Source organism: Budorcas taxicolor, chromosome 5, assembly GCF_023091745.1.
Source record: "Budorcas taxicolor isolate Tak-1 chromosome 5, Takin1.1, whole genome shotgun sequence".
Lineage (NCBI taxonomy): Eukaryota > Metazoa > Chordata > Mammalia > Artiodactyla > Bovidae > Budorcas > Budorcas taxicolor.
In genome coordinates, this window is record NC_068914.1 from 37,309,469 (window position 1) to 37,324,566 (window position 15,098).

The 15,098-nt window shown below is 41.1% G+C and overlaps 1 protein-coding gene across 1 annotated transcript; it reads right to left on the reverse strand.

The window, feature by feature from the left end:
* Positions 1-4,380: 4,380 nt before the first annotated feature.
* GGPS1 (geranylgeranyl diphosphate synthase 1) lies at positions 4,381-14,349 on the reverse strand. Its single transcript, XM_052640924.1, has 4 exons — positions 14,213-14,349; positions 10,301-10,394; positions 5,771-5,841; positions 4,381-5,378 (listed from the first exon to the last, which is right to left on the reverse strand). The coding sequence occupies exons 2-4, from the start codon at positions 10,368-10,370 to the stop codon at positions 4,617-4,619; spliced, it is 903 nt and encodes a 300-aa protein (XP_052496884.1). The 5' UTR covers positions 10,371-10,394; positions 14,213-14,349; the 3' UTR covers positions 4,381-4,616.
* Between the last annotated feature and the right edge of the window lie 749 nt (positions 14,350-15,098).

Sequence of the window (15,098 nt, forward strand, 5' to 3'; positions counted from 1 at the left end):
TTTTCAAATATTTAACTATTTCAATTTTATACTTCATACTATGTGACTTCACAAGTTTTGTTGAGATTTATAAATTATTTTGGCAGCTTACCATTAGTACTGCTTTGCCCATTGAGATCAAAATATCTTCCATTATTCATTATACCAATGTTCCAATCTTCAGATGTATTTTTCTTTGTGTACAGTAACAAATATAGATCAAAGGTAGTAAACTGGTTATTCTCCTAAAGCACAGAGTGCTTTATATGTGCATGTCAGGGCAGGTAGTGCTGCAGATGCTTCCCAGATATCTCTGTGACAAGACGGCCATTAAACACTCTACACAATTAACTTTAACTAATGGGCTAATACCGAAATTTCTATTTCTATTGAAAATTCTAATGGGCTAAACCTTTGCTTATTACACTACTACAATATTTACCGAGAGTATTGTAAAATTCTGCCATGCAACTGTAAGGTCCAATGTATTCAATCACATAAAACCTGAGGTTGCATTATTCTAAGACTTAATCAAATAATAAATCTGCAGTTAGCCAACTGGAGGTGGTGGGAGGTTAGGGAGCCAAATGCCAACTGTATTATGTCTCAGTTCATATTATTATGGGGTTCATCATCATGAGTTCTTTTCTGTATTCCAACCAACAGATATCAGCATGGCAATAAAGGTTGTTGTAAGTGCCATAGTGAAAATGAAAAGGAAGTGAAAATGTAAAGAGATAGAGAAGAGACATCTCAAAGGAAAAGTCTTGGGAGGACTGGATAGGAGGCAAGGCTAAGTAATAAGTCAAAGACATACTACTGGGTCACTTTAAGAATGGCAGTGGTGGACTTGCCTGGCGATTCAGTGGTTAGGATTCTGCACTTACTCTGCAGGTGGCCTAAGTTCAATTCTTGGTGGGGGAACTCAGGCCAAAAGAGCGGGGGCAGGGTGGGGGGGGGGTGAGGGTATTAAAAAAAAATGCCAATGGTGACAGAAGAGACAGAGGTAGAAGCAGTTTCATTCCATCATTTCGGCTGGTAAAGAGATAGGAAGGGAGGTCTAAGTTGATTTTAAATATGTTGATTTCAAGCTAACGGAAAACTCAGATGAATAGGTAGTTTAAAAGTACAGAACTTGAATATGAGGTCAGGGTTCTGACACAATAGTAAGTATGGACAAAACTGAAAGTAAACAGTCTAGAAATGCTTTCACAAGGAAAAACATTCAATAAGAATCATTAGAGGAAGAATTAGAGGTAGAAGAACCACATTAACATAAAAGGTAACATTTGAAGTTTATGGTATCTTTTCACATACATCATATTTAATGGAACCCTTGAGAGGTGGGAGATTAGTTTCAAGTCGAGATTTATTCATTCATAAATATTTATTAAGTGCTACTGAGAATAGGAGTGTGCGTTAAGTCACAGTCCTTGCCCTTAATGAGTTTCTAATCCAATGGGAGAAGCAGACATGTTAAGTAATTAGGGGCTCTGATTCCAGCACTAACAATACTGTTTAGTAATTGGCTATTTACTTTCCAGTCTCCATTACAGGAAAATCACATGAGGCTAACTGATAGTATTTGTCACTCTTCTTTCTCCAAAGTCTAACAAAATATCTAACTCATAGGCACTCAAGAAATATTCTAAATGAACTGAATGAAAAACAGGAGTATCTCAACAATGATGAGCATTATTTTATGGCAGAGAATAAGGTGTATCGGGAGAGTAAAACATTAGACAATATGGGTAAAGTTGGTTGGAGAGATCAGATTTTGGAAAGCCTTATGTGCCAAGGAATTTATAGATGGCAGTATTAGGGATTCAGAGAATTTGATACATGGGAATGATACAATCAGATTTGTGTTTTGGAAAGACAGCTTTGGAGTGTACTGGATAGACTGGAGTGGGTAGAGGTTACAGGAAGGGAACTGTTTAGTACTTTAATACAACGGATCAGTGCTTTCTAAACTTAAACATATTTACGTGTGCATACAGAATGGGAAGCCAACAGAAGAACAAAGTGCTTTGATCTGTATTCAAGGCCCTGGCTCTGTTCAGTAAATGCTCGAAGAGAAAAACATAAAACAGGGGGTACCTAGTAGAAACTTCACAAATGGACATTTTCTTCCCTCTTGGTATAATGTTTAGAAAAGAGCCAATGGATAAATCTTGAGGATATAAGGCAGGGAATGAAACAGGCCCTCAAGAGACAGAAGAGGAGGGAATGAAGAACAGGAGAACTTGTTTGGCTGAGGGCAGGAGGACAAACTTTTCTTGAGATGAAGGCAGACTATTTGCAGACAGACCTAAAGGAGTACAGCGCAAGAAAGGCAAGAAGACTTCACATTTAAACGGGAGAAGAATGCAGAAGCTGGGGTGCTAGATCGGGATTTTAAATCTTCATCAGGATTAGATGGAAAATAAAAGGGCTCTTGAGGCTTTAATACATTAACTTGCAATGGCGGCAATAGCAGTTTTGAAAACATCCCCCTAGTAGCACTAGGCAACATGGGAAGGGCAAAGCATGTGAACCTTGGATTCATCCTGGGAACTGGCAGGATAGTAGGGCCTAAAGAAAGGAGGAAGGTGATTGATGAAAGCTCTTGAAAAGGTCCCTGAAGAGAATGACTACAAAGTATAGGTTAGGAAGAGAAGTCAACTCAGGAAGCTGACAGTGAGGAGAACTGATGCATTTAAAACCTTGCTGAGGTCAGAAAGTCATTTCTGTCAACATAACTAGCCTTCATTCTTTTGATTTTGCCAACAAATAAAATCAATTTCGTTTTCTTCTGTGTTAACCACCATGACTACTGTTCAAGTGAAAAAGATTTTTGATTTAATACACAACTCTTTGCCAAGCATTTCTGTCACTGAAAAGCAAGATAAAAATGACAAAAGAATCGAGTTGCACCAGGCCGAAATTAATTTGATTAGGTAAGGAATAACCTACTTAAGCAATCTTTATACTTACAGGTAATTTGTCAATATAGTTAGCATTAGATCTTTCTGAGTAATTCAGTTTAAGTTATAGGTTCATAAAAATAAAGTTCAAACATCTGTAGGGTAGCACAAATATCTGATTTTCAGAAGAGGCTTCCTTGGATCAATTAAAATGGAAGATTCAAATTTTAAGTTAGTAAAGGCAATACCCAGCTTTTTCAAAAAACACAGGTTGAGTGCTTTGGTGAGAATCTCTTACAAAAGTATATGGTAATTTGACCTGACATAACATATTACACTGAGAAATACAAACTTTGGGATGTCAGTGACACCTCTTACTACAGAAAATAGAGTCTCTTTTTCTTCACAGCTCTTGGGCTGCAAGATTGCTCCAGGAGCTTAGGGTTTAAAATGAAACAAAGGGATAGTCATGGTTAAGGCACTATAAAGCTAATTGTGCCTGAGTCTAGCTTTTGGATACTTTGGCTCTCAGGTTAACTCTTTTCTTTCCTTTAATCAGAGATTAAAGATGCCTACTTCCTTTTTCCATTCAAGCAACTGATTGCCTTTGCGGGTGGGGGGTGGGGAGGGGGAGGCGGTTAGTGATGTGTGGGAAGGAAAAGGTTAGTTGCCCCAGCTTTTGACTTGCAGTGAGCCAATCACTCTTTTATGGTTTTTACTACTAAGAAAGGTTTAAAGACTCCTTCCTAAAATACTTTTTGCACATACCTTTTCTTTTTTCCCAAATGGAAAGATACCACTATAACCAGACACTAGTTTTGAGGTGGAAGTTACATTAGGGCTTCCCTGCTGGCTCAGTGGGAAAGAACCTGCTTGCAACGCAGGAAATGCAGGAGACTCAGGTTTGATCCCTGGGTCAGGAAGATCCCTTGAAGAGGAAATGGCAAGCCACTCCATTATTCTTGCCTGGAAAATTCCATGGGCAGAGAAGCCTGGCAGGCTACAACCCATAGAGTTGTAAAGAGTCAAGACACGACAGAGCACTGAGCACGTGTGTGGGTTGCAAGTTACATTAGGAGGAAAAAAGCATCTGGGCTAGTGGGTAAACTTCATTCAGTGAAGACTCCTTGGTTAAAACAGCAGAATTTGCTGGATAGGGAGGAAGGAAAAAACGAGTTGAAACAAAGGGCCAGAATGCTTACTTTCACAGTCAGCTTCTTCATGGAAGTAAGGGAATTTCCAGGGAGGAGAATGAGTTATTCTAAGCAACAACATTTAGGAAGAAACAAGAGTTCCTGTGATCTTTAGGCCAGTGAGCTATAGAAACTGGTCCCAAGTAGTTGATGGCGCAGAAATGGGGTAGATGAATTGTGAACTGCCCATGTAGTACAGTTAGGAAGTATGTGGATAAAAGTTCCTGGAGGCTGAAGTCTTCTTTTATTGACAGAATCCACAGAACATGCGAGGCAGAGCTGGCCACCAGGTCCCAACACAGCACATTCTGACATTCAAATCAGACCTATTTAAATGTGGCTCCTTTTGATTCCTACAGCTTTGTACTATGATGATTATCTGTACACAGGAATTCTAAATGGAAACAACCTTACTCACATCATCATTATCACTCAATTTTTGGAGACTAACAGCTTGGTCCAATTTTTTTAAAAGGTAACGGGTCAAAAGACAAAAAAAGTCAACTAAGTATCAGGCCTAGTCGAGAATGGCTTAACATTATTCATTCTCTTCTTTGAACATTTTACTTAAGTGTTTTATTAGAGCTACTAGCTCAGGGTTTCCACCACGAGCATCAATTTGTTTATAGGCTTTAGATTCAAGCTCTTTAAGAGTATTCCGAGTGTATTCGAAGGAACCTACATTCTCAAGGTAATGTACACAGTATTTTTTAATATCTATGTTTTCGGTTCTCTGGCGCAAGATATTCTGCACCTGGGTGCTTTCCGGCCTTGACCAGATAGCATGAATAGTAGGGAATGAGAACTTTCCCTCTGTTAGATCTTCACAAAAGCTTTTGTTTTCACTGTATTCTTTGGAGTGTAGATTAGCGTAATCATCCCTAATTTGGAAAAAGAGCCCAAGTGTATCAAGTAGTGGTTTTAAATCTTCTTTGTAATCAGAGAACAACTGCATGAGACCTACTGCTAATCCAAACAGTCCACCTGTCTTTTGCAGCACCATTGCTTTATATTCTTCTTCGGTGGGACAAGTGTAATTATCCCTCCAGTAGATATCTAGGCCTTGTCCCTGATGGAGTTCTAAAAGCTGGCGGGTAAAGAGCTTTACTGCATCCGGGTGATTGAGGGTTAAGACTTTCTCTAGGCCAAGAAAATATACATAATTAGCAGAATTGATGACAGATGGAATTCCATAGATACTGTGTGCCACTGGAAAGCCACGTCGGAGTTTTGAGTTGTCTTCAATATCATCGATGAGTAAACTGGCATTATGCAACATTTCTGTCACTTCAATGATAATCTAGTAAAAAATACAATTGAAAAATTTCATTTTATTTGAATTATTCAAAAGAGCTTACCAATACTCATTATATAACAGATTATCAGGTGTCTTCGTTTTTACAATTAATTACTATCTAGAGACATTTCTTGGGCTTAAAAATGAAGTTAGAGAACTTCCCTGGTGGTCCAGCGGTTAAGAATATTTCAATTCAGGATACGTGTGTTCAGTCCCTAGTAAGGGAACTAGGATCCCACAGGATGCGAGGCAACTAAGCCCGTGCCACAACAGAGAGACCATACTGCAACAAAGATGCTGTGTGCCACAACTAAGGCCTGATGCAGCCATAAATAAATAAATATATACTAAAAAAAACCCCAAAACAAATAGCAAAGTTATAATTGCCTAAATACCTGTAGCTTGTCTTCTGGAACTTTTAGCCAATGATTAAACGCCTGTGAAAGTTTTGTTCTCACTTGTTTACCTGCATTTAAAGAATACAATTTGGCAATAAATTAATATTTTAATTATAAGAAACACATTCAGAAACTTCTTCTAAAACTAGTAAGACTTGATAAAGCCAGCCTCACCAACTCATTACCTACTATAGAGCTTATCTTCTACTGCTGGGTCCCTACTGCCAAAACTCATATCCTAAAGACACATAACCTTTTAAAATTTAGGCAGGTGAAACAGATTTATAGTACTCCAGTGGCCCATCTGGAGAAGGCAATGGCAACCCAGTCCAGTACTCTTGCCTGGAGAATCCCATGGACGGAGGAGCCTGGTAGGCTGCAGTCCATGGGGTCACGAAGAGTCGGACATGACTAAGCAACGTCACTTTCACTTTTCACTTTCAATCACTGGAGAAGGAACTGGCGACCCACTCCACTGTTCTTGTCTAAGAGAATCCCAGGGACCGGGGAGCCTGGTGGGCTGCCGTCTATGGGGTCGCACAGAGTCGGACACGACTGAAGCGACTTAGCAGCAGCAGCGGCAGCGGCAGCGGCGGCGGCGGCGGCAGCAGCAGCAGCAGCAGCAGCCGCCCATCAGTGAACCCATTCCTTTCATCTTAACTTATATCAACAATTTTGGAATAGAATGGCTTTTAAGGAATTATGATCTAATTCATTCCTTTTTTGAAAAGGGAGACAGTCTAGTTAGTGGCAGTTAATTAGCCTATTTCAGAGACTACAGGTATTTTATTTTTTTAATTGAAATATGGTGGATTTATAATGTGTTACCTTTCTACTATATTGCAAAATGATTCAGTTATACATATATACATTCTCTTTTCAATATTCTTTTCCATTATGATTTATCATAGGATACTGAATATAGTTTCCTGAGCTATATAGCAGGACCTTGTTTATCCATCCCATACATAACTATAGGTATTTCTAAGTAAAGGTACTTTGCTACTGACTTACCTTATAAAATGACCTCTTAAAATTATCTGCCTTTAAGATTTTGGAGACTGGACAGCTTGTTTCTTTTCAAGCAAAAAGTAAGATTACCATCCCATGAAGTATTCCTTTTCAACATCCTGAATTTAGTTAAAAATTAATTTATTTTGACTGGGGCTATTAGTTTTTCAATATTATCTTTTTCTTACACAGAAAGCTCAAGAGAGGTATTTGGTTAATAGTCACCTCTAGAAGCTGTTTTAGCCCAGATATAAAGAAATGGTAGCTAAAAACCACAATCAGTTCATTTAATAAAAATGTTCTATGAGCTTCCTGCTAAAGTGAATGCACAGTAACATACTAATTTCAGATTAGGCTTCAGAGAAATAGTTACATAAAAAGTTTCAGTAAACAAAAACAGTATTTTCTGAGTCTTATCTGTTTTTCTCTGCACCGATCATCCAAACAAGTGAATACATACACCCCCATCACATACCCAAACGGAAAAAAGTTCCACTTTCTGTGAGAAGTCTAAAAGGGAAGGCTCTCTTAGGGTTCTGGAAATAGTGTCCTCTATTAACCCTTAAGGTGAACACGGTCTCAGTAGCAATTAGACCCTTAACATCTGATGTATTTTCCAGTTTGACAAAGGTCAATCTGGGCTACAGTGAGAATGCACAATTGTGCAAAGTAACTTCATCATTTAAAAACCAAGCTTCATTTTCATTAGAAAATGAAGAACAGAGAAGCAACGTACAGTCATATTTCCGCTTTCATTTCAGGATGTATTTGCAAAACAGTCAAATGAATGGCTTAATTTACACATACTCAGGTTTTATTTTCAGGTTTTAATATCACAATAATGACTGTTTTCTCTTTAAGACCTTAAGATTACCGACTCCCTTTCTGCACGCTTACTTCTTCCTCGGGTTCCAACCACAAAGGCCTGGGGACCTACCCTTCTGCATAGGTAAATAAACAAACATAAATACAAGTCATTCTATTAATACTTCACTAATTTCAGAACACCCTAATGTCAAAAATTATTATAACCTTTTATTGTAAGAGTAGCTTTACAGTAAGTGGTCTTGCCCACCTTTAAGTCACTTTAGTAACTCTGAAGCTCTCTGTGAAAAATATGCATAACCGTTTCCTGCTTCTTTAGGAAAATCTTTTGAGATTATAGTCTACCGTGAATGCAAGAATATATTTGATTAAAAAACAAAAAGACAGGATACCTAATGAGTTTTAAATATGTTATCTAAAGGCCTAAAACATTACTTCCGAATAATGAGAATTAAAGCTACTGGAGTAGTTCATTAGGTAGGTAAGCATTATTATTAACATGTAATTATAGGCAGTTCTTGCTTTGTATAGTAGTGGAGTGGGAGACACTGGGAAATACTGGCTAAGACTCCTATCATCACTGATAACTGGCATGTTTTACAGTAGCCCAGTTCCAACCAGTGTTTGCCAGCTCGTAACAAAGTAAGCCCAGCAACAGGCGGGGAGAGTTCAGAAGAAACAGTGTGACCTTTCTCAATTTGAGACTCTAAAATAAGTGAAGCTACTGGCAGCTGAATAAATTCACCCAAAAGCAGTCTCTTAGCTTTTTCTTGAACAGTTGGCAATGTTGCCTCGCATTCTCCATTTGTTTCTCCTCCATGCTTCTGAAGCATTGGCAGTAGCAAGCGTGTCTCCGTTATGGTCTGCTAGCGTAGGAATACCACTAATCATGATGGTTTCCACGGTGGAGGTAGAGCTACCACTCTCTGGCTTGGGACAACCACACTGACCCTCCCCCAGCTCATAATGAATAGAAACGCCCTAACTCCCCCTGAGGTATGCTCATCAAGAGAAGTGTGCAGTTTATTCATTTTAAAATGTTTCTTCACTTTTGGCTGTGCTGGGTCTTGGCTGCTGCGTGAGCTTTCCTCCAGTTGTGCTGAGTGGGGGCCACTCTAGCTGTGGTCTGCAGGCTTCTCGTTGTGTTGACCCCTCCTGTTGCTGAGCATGGGCTCTAGGGCACGAGGGCTTCCGGAGCTGCAGTTACAGTGCTCCGGAGCACAGGCTCAACAGTTCTGCCACATGGGCTTAGTTGCTCTGCGGCACTCAGTTATCTTCCCAGATCAGGGATCGAACCCACATCTCCTGCACTGGCGAGTGGATTCTCTACCACTGAGCCACCAGGGAAGCCCACATGTGCACTTTGGAACCGAAATAAAAAGTTTTAATTGTGACTGAGTTGAGATCATCACTACACTATAACCGAGACACACTATGAGCTAAATAGGTCTTCCTATGGTTGTCAACTTATCACCTTATTTTTTTTTTTGGCCACACTGCACGGCTTGTGGGATGTCAGGGATTAAACCTGGGTCCTTGGCAGTGAAACTGCAGAGTCCTAACGACCGGATTGCCAGGGAATTCCCAACTTTTCACCTGAGTTACTGGTTTGAATTTTTATTATGAGAAGCCACATTTATCAAATGCATGACTTTTTACTTGCTACTATCAAGTCTCAGAAAAGCTAAGGAAAAAAAATTAGCAAAATAAAACAGGCACATACATATGATTAAGCCATGTCCAAGTGACTCATCTTTGTAGAGGAATAATTTAGGTTATGCTTCCAAGTAATGTGCTTTGAATGTATTGCTATTCGTCTCTTACAGGAAGTAGTAGTGTTAAAAAATGCTGTCTGGGGTTTCCCTGGTGTTCCGTGGCCAAGGATTCACCTTGCAATGCAGGGAATACTGGTTCGACCCTTGGTCGGGAAAGATTCCACATGCCGTGGAGCAACTAAACTCATGGGCCACAACTACTGCGAGAAGCTCCTGCAGTGAGAGGCCTGCACCTCACTGAGGAGCAGCCCCTGCTCGCCGCAACCAGAGAAAGCCCACGTGCTGCAACGAGGACCCACCACAGCCAAAAACATAAAGAGTTAAGTGTAGCTTTTTGTTGTCACACAAACTGGCATAAAACCCCCTAATATCAAAACAATAGGGAATAAAAATGTGTCGCATCCATAGAGGATGAAACTTCTAATGAGATACTCCAATGTTTTAAGTATTTTTATTTTTAGTTATGTTATAAAATTGGGTATTTTAAAAGAGGTGCCTTAAAAATGTCCCTTTTAAGAAAAAAAAAACTGTAAAAGTTTATAATTATTTTTCTTTTATCTATCTCCTTATAGAAAGTCTCAAGAGCTGGCAATTCTAACCTTTTCTGTACGCTAATATTAAATGACCACTGCTGCTAAGTCGCTTCAGTCGTGTCCAACTCTGTGCGACCCCATAGACTGCAGCCGGCCAGGCTCCCCAGTCCCTGGGATTCTCCAGGCAAGAATACTGGAGTGGGTTGCCATTTCCTTCTCCAATGCATGAAAGTAAAAAGTGAAAATGAAGTCGCTCAGTCGTGTCCGACTCCTAGCGACTCCATGGACTGCAGCCTACCAGGCTCCTCCATCCATGAGATTTTCCAGGCAAGAGTACTGGAGTGGGAAAAATGACCCTATATGTATTTTGACTAAACTATTACCTGGTAACTGAAGTAAGTACTTGTAAGGTTCTAGAAGAATTCTTTGGACAGTTTCTTGAGTCTTCTCCATTGTTTTTTAAATTTCAAAGCTGATCTGTAAAAAAGCAGAAACATAAAGATGATGTAATTGAGTATCAAAGTGGAAAGGAGTTTGTATTTCAAGATGTTTTAGTAAAAGTAAACGTTCAGTTTGGTTTTAAGTGAAAATCTACACCTATGAGACCTTAAAAACAAATCCACAGAATTAGATACTTCTGTATTTGATTGATCATATAAATTAGAAAACATACTTTTTTTTCTAAGAGCATTAAAATGAGTATGTTTTATAATGTGACCCTTAAACAACACTGAGGTTCGGGGCACCAACACCTTCCCCTCTGCAGTTGAAAATCTTGAGTACTATCAATACTTCACAGTTGAACCTCAGTATCCCTGGTTCTGCAGGCACAGATTTAAGTCTAACACAGATCATGTAACACTGTAGTATATAGTATAAAAAGAAATATAAGTATAGGTGGAACCTGAGCAGTTCAAACTCACATTCTTCAAGGGTCAAATGTATATTTAAAATGTAAGAATACAAGGAGAAAATTCTTTGATGCATTTTCTTCACAATCCATTTTAGACACTCTGATTAAGACATGCACTCAAGAGTGCAATTATAAAAGAAGCTTTTTCAAGATTAGTTAATTTACTAAGTTTTGGCCACGCTGGGTCTCCATTGTTGTGCGTGGACTTTCTCTAGTTGTGGCAAGCGGGGCATACTCTTCCCTGTGGTGCAAGGGCTTCTCACTCTGGTGGCTTCTCTTGTTGTGGAGCACAGGCTCCAGGGCATGTGGGTTTAGTTGTGGCACATGGGCTTAGCTGCCCTCTGGCATGTGTGATCTTCTTGGACCAGGGGTCGAATCAGTGTCCCCTGCGCTGGTGGGCAGATTCTTATGCACGTACCACCAGGGAAGTCCCCTGAGTGCAATGATATTATTGAAAATATTCCCCTGAGGTGACTTATTATTCTGAATTTTACATTTACTTCAATATTTCCTAAAATTGCACTCACAATTTTACTAGAATCCTCCTTTACTGTTGAATCTCCACTATCTCTTTGTAAATATCTATTGCTACTTTTGTCCTCTTATTAAGGAATTTTCATTTCTGTTTTTGTTTTTTTTTCTGTTTCTTTTGTTTGGGGGGGGGTGGTTTCGGGGATGTCTTCATTCCTAATCTGGACATTTTAGAAGGTTTCTCACCTTTGTCTACTTTTGTTTTTTGAGACAATGATCTGGTCCCAAGGATCATGCTAAAGGATTGAAAGGTGTGTTTCCTGTAGTCTACTCTTGAATATCTAGGTGAAAGGATCATAAAAACCTGCACTTCCCAAAGGAAATCCTTTTAGCGATATGAATCCAAAGAGAAAACTTCCATACAGAAAACTGCTACATCTGCCTTGAACAACAATTAAGTATGTCCCAAGGTAAAAAAAGTTCAAATACTTTGGAATAATCCAAATACCAGTTTGGTAACCTGATGTGTGCTCAGTCATATCTGATTCTTTGTGACCCCACGGACTGTAGCCCGCCAGGCTCCTTTGTCCACAGAATTTTCCAGGCAGGAATACTGGAGTGGTTTGCCATTTCTTTCTCCAGGGGATCTTCCCTACCCAGGGACTGACCCTGTCTCTTGCATTGACAGGCTGATTTTTTACCCCTGTGTCACCTGGAAGTAACCTAATAACACCTATACTGTTTAAAGTCTGACAAAGATTACCTTATTCTTAAGAGATTACAAAAAATGATATGCAGGAAGAATAATCACTTAGGTAAAAGATTACTGAACAGAATTAAAAGTAGAATTTTAAAAATGTACCATATATATACTATTTTATTTAAACCAATTAGTAGCCAACTCTTCTCAACTAGGTTGAGAACAAATATTCTGTTTATCTTTTTCACAGCCTCCAGAACACATAATTTGAAAATCCATATGGACTTCCCTAGTGGTCCAGTGGTTAAGAAACCATACTTCCAATGCAGGGGGTAGAGTTTGGATTTCTGGTTGGGGAACTAAAATCCCACATGCCATGCGGTGTGGCCAAAAGGAAAAAAAAAACTTGTAAGACCAACTCTGAATAATTCTGTTTTGTCTCTGTCTAGATTAGTAGCAACTATACACTGCTGGATAGATACCAGAGCTAATCTGTTTCAATTCTGTGGGTTTTGTTTGATGTTTTTTTCAACTGAAAATATGAGTTATGAATTTTTTAAAAAAACATCTTTTCCTTTGATCATTCAAGAAAGTTTAAGAATACTCACCTAACAAATAGGTCAATTAATGTTCCTTTCCCAAAAAACGTTTATATCAAAGTATTCTCAACAATGGGGAAACATAGAAGCCTCAATTTTTCTAGGTACTGACAACCAGCCTGTTTCTTGTCTTGTCTAGTTTAACTGTTGCTACATTACAACCCTGTGGCAATACTTATTACAGTGGCAATACTCTGACTGACCTTTTTCTTTACCCAAAAGACTGCAATTTATCACACCTAGAAATTTTAGCTGTGACATAGGAGGCCTGAATATAAAGAGGCATTACTGTGTTACATGCACTCTACTAATTTTTTAAATATTTTATTGATGTACAGTTCATTACCATGTTGTGCCTAATTTACTTTTAGAGTGAACCACCACCACAGATTGCCTCTGTTCAGAGTCTGAAACTACTCCTTTTCAAAACTGGGAAATTGCCTTACATTTGTTCAAACAATATATTATGAATATTAATTAACACAAAATCAAATTCTCTTCTCCATGGAGACAATAACCCCCAGGCTGGACTCCCTAGTACCTGCCCCTCTCTTCTAGTCCTCTACTCTTCACCGTGTGACCTTTTCTAAATTCAAATCTGGTCCTATCTCCCCTCTCTGATTGGGAACCCTTACACGTTATCCCATGGCTCTTTAAACAGAACAAAACTCCTTAACAAAGCGTGTCAGGTTCGCACAGTCAAAACCCCAGCCCTCCAGCCTCAGTTCTTCGTATTTTAAAAAGCTCCCGCTGGCATAAGGCTTTCCAACATGATACCGTTTCTGTCTGGAATGCTCTTTCCTTAAGTTTACTCCTGCTAAACCTGCTCTCAGCTCGATCTTTACTTGCTCGGGAAAGCCTTCCCTCATCTCCCTAAGGCAAATTTCCTGTTTCCAATTCGCATATCACCGTGACACACTCCTTCGTAGCAATCACACCTGTTGCCCTTTCACACTGACGTGTGCGTCCATCCTGTCCGTCTTATGCTCGGATTCAGGAAGGCAGGGGCCACACCAGTTTTTTCACATGGTAGGCGCTCAAATATGTGAAATGAACGACGGAACCAATGGCAAGTGCCTTCCAACGCGTTAGAGGATAAACTCAAGGCACACTCCGGCATGGAAAAGTGATAATATCATGCAAAGTGGGTTTTTTTTTTTTTTTTCTTTAAAGGGAAGGATCTGGTTTCAGTATTGCCAAATCGACATACAAATATAAGGGCGGCTGCGGAGCGCAGAGCGCATCCGTCCAAACTCCAGGAGATGATGGATGGTCTGACGAATATTGCCGGAGAGATACAGGGAGGGAATTTAAATAACTTCGAGTCAGATTTTTAACACAGCTTTGGCAGAAGAGCTTCAGACGTCGACTCCCCTAGCACAGGGTCAGTGAGGTGCCCGCTTCCTCTCCGCCCAAGAGGGCCCCTTCCGCCCCACTGGGTCCCTTGCGGCTCCTCCCCTTCTCCAGCCAGAGGATGGAAAATTCATACACAATCCGGTTCAGCATCCGGGTCCTCACCCTCCTTTCTTTCTTTCCTCTCAGCTCCGCCTCCCAGCCTCCCCCACCCACCTCCCCATCCGGGTTCCCCCCAGCCGCCACCACAGCCACTCACGGTTCGAGGATGATATCACAACTTTCAAGCCGCGGGTCCGGGAGTAAGCTGTACCCAGTATCAGCTTCCCACCTTATAGTTCAGAGTAAGGGTCCTTCCGATGCCTACATGAATACTTTCCCCTATTTCACCACAGAACTCTCCGCCCTCTTCGGCCGCCGGCGACCCCGCATTACTCGGTGCAATAAAATGCGCCATCCCAGTCACACTGCGCAGGCGTCGTTGCCACCTCCCCTCCGCTTTGTTGCTCCGCCCCCTTTCGTTCCCCCCGCCTGTCTCACGGAGGCGCGGGGCATTGCGGGTCTTGCAGTTCTCCGTGGGGAGGCTTCGCGCATTGGCCTGAAAGGCTGGACTACATTTCCCGGGGAGCTTTGAGGCGTAACTTTCTGTTTCCATAGAACTGGTGGGAAAATGGCGTCGTTGTTTGTATCGCGGGGACCAATAGGAACAGGGTATAGGCGGGTTCTGAAGAAGCCTAACCAATCCGAGGTCGTCTAAGAAGCCATCCGGGAAAGAGGTAGGGGAGGGGAAAAAAGTCTAGGGGAGGGGAGAAAGGAGGGAAGGGGGGCACTTGGGGTGGGGGGGGGAAGCGATGTTTGCCCGTCAGTCGAGTCCGGAGTGAGGAGCTCGGGCGCCGGAGCGGAGGGAGACTCTTCAGCTTAAGCTTGCCGCTGCCACGGCCACCGCCTGGACTTTTGCTCGGAGGGAGTCGCAGAGGGTCTGTCGCCGCCGTCCTCTGGAGGGCAGCGCGATTGGGGGCCCAGACCTCCAGTCCGGGAGAGATTTTTCGTCGTCCCCCTCCCCCCAGCGAGGGAGCCCGAGCGGCCGCCAAACAAAGGTACCAGTCGCCGCCGCGGGAGGAGGAGGAGCCGGAGCTTCAGCCTCA

Coding starts and splice junctions, on each gene's coding strand:
- GGPS1 (XM_052640924.1), bottom strand. CDS start 10,370: ATGGAGAAGACTCAAGAAACTGTCCAAAGAATTCTTCTAGAACCTTAC. Junction 5,842..10,300: donor GTACTTACTTCAGTTACCAG/GTAATAGTTTAG, acceptor CTTTAAATGCAG/GTAAACAAGTGAGAACAAAA. Junction 5,379..5,770: donor TTCCAGAAGACAAGCTACAG/GTATTTAGGCAA, acceptor ATTTTTTACTAG/ATTATCATTGAAGTGACAGA.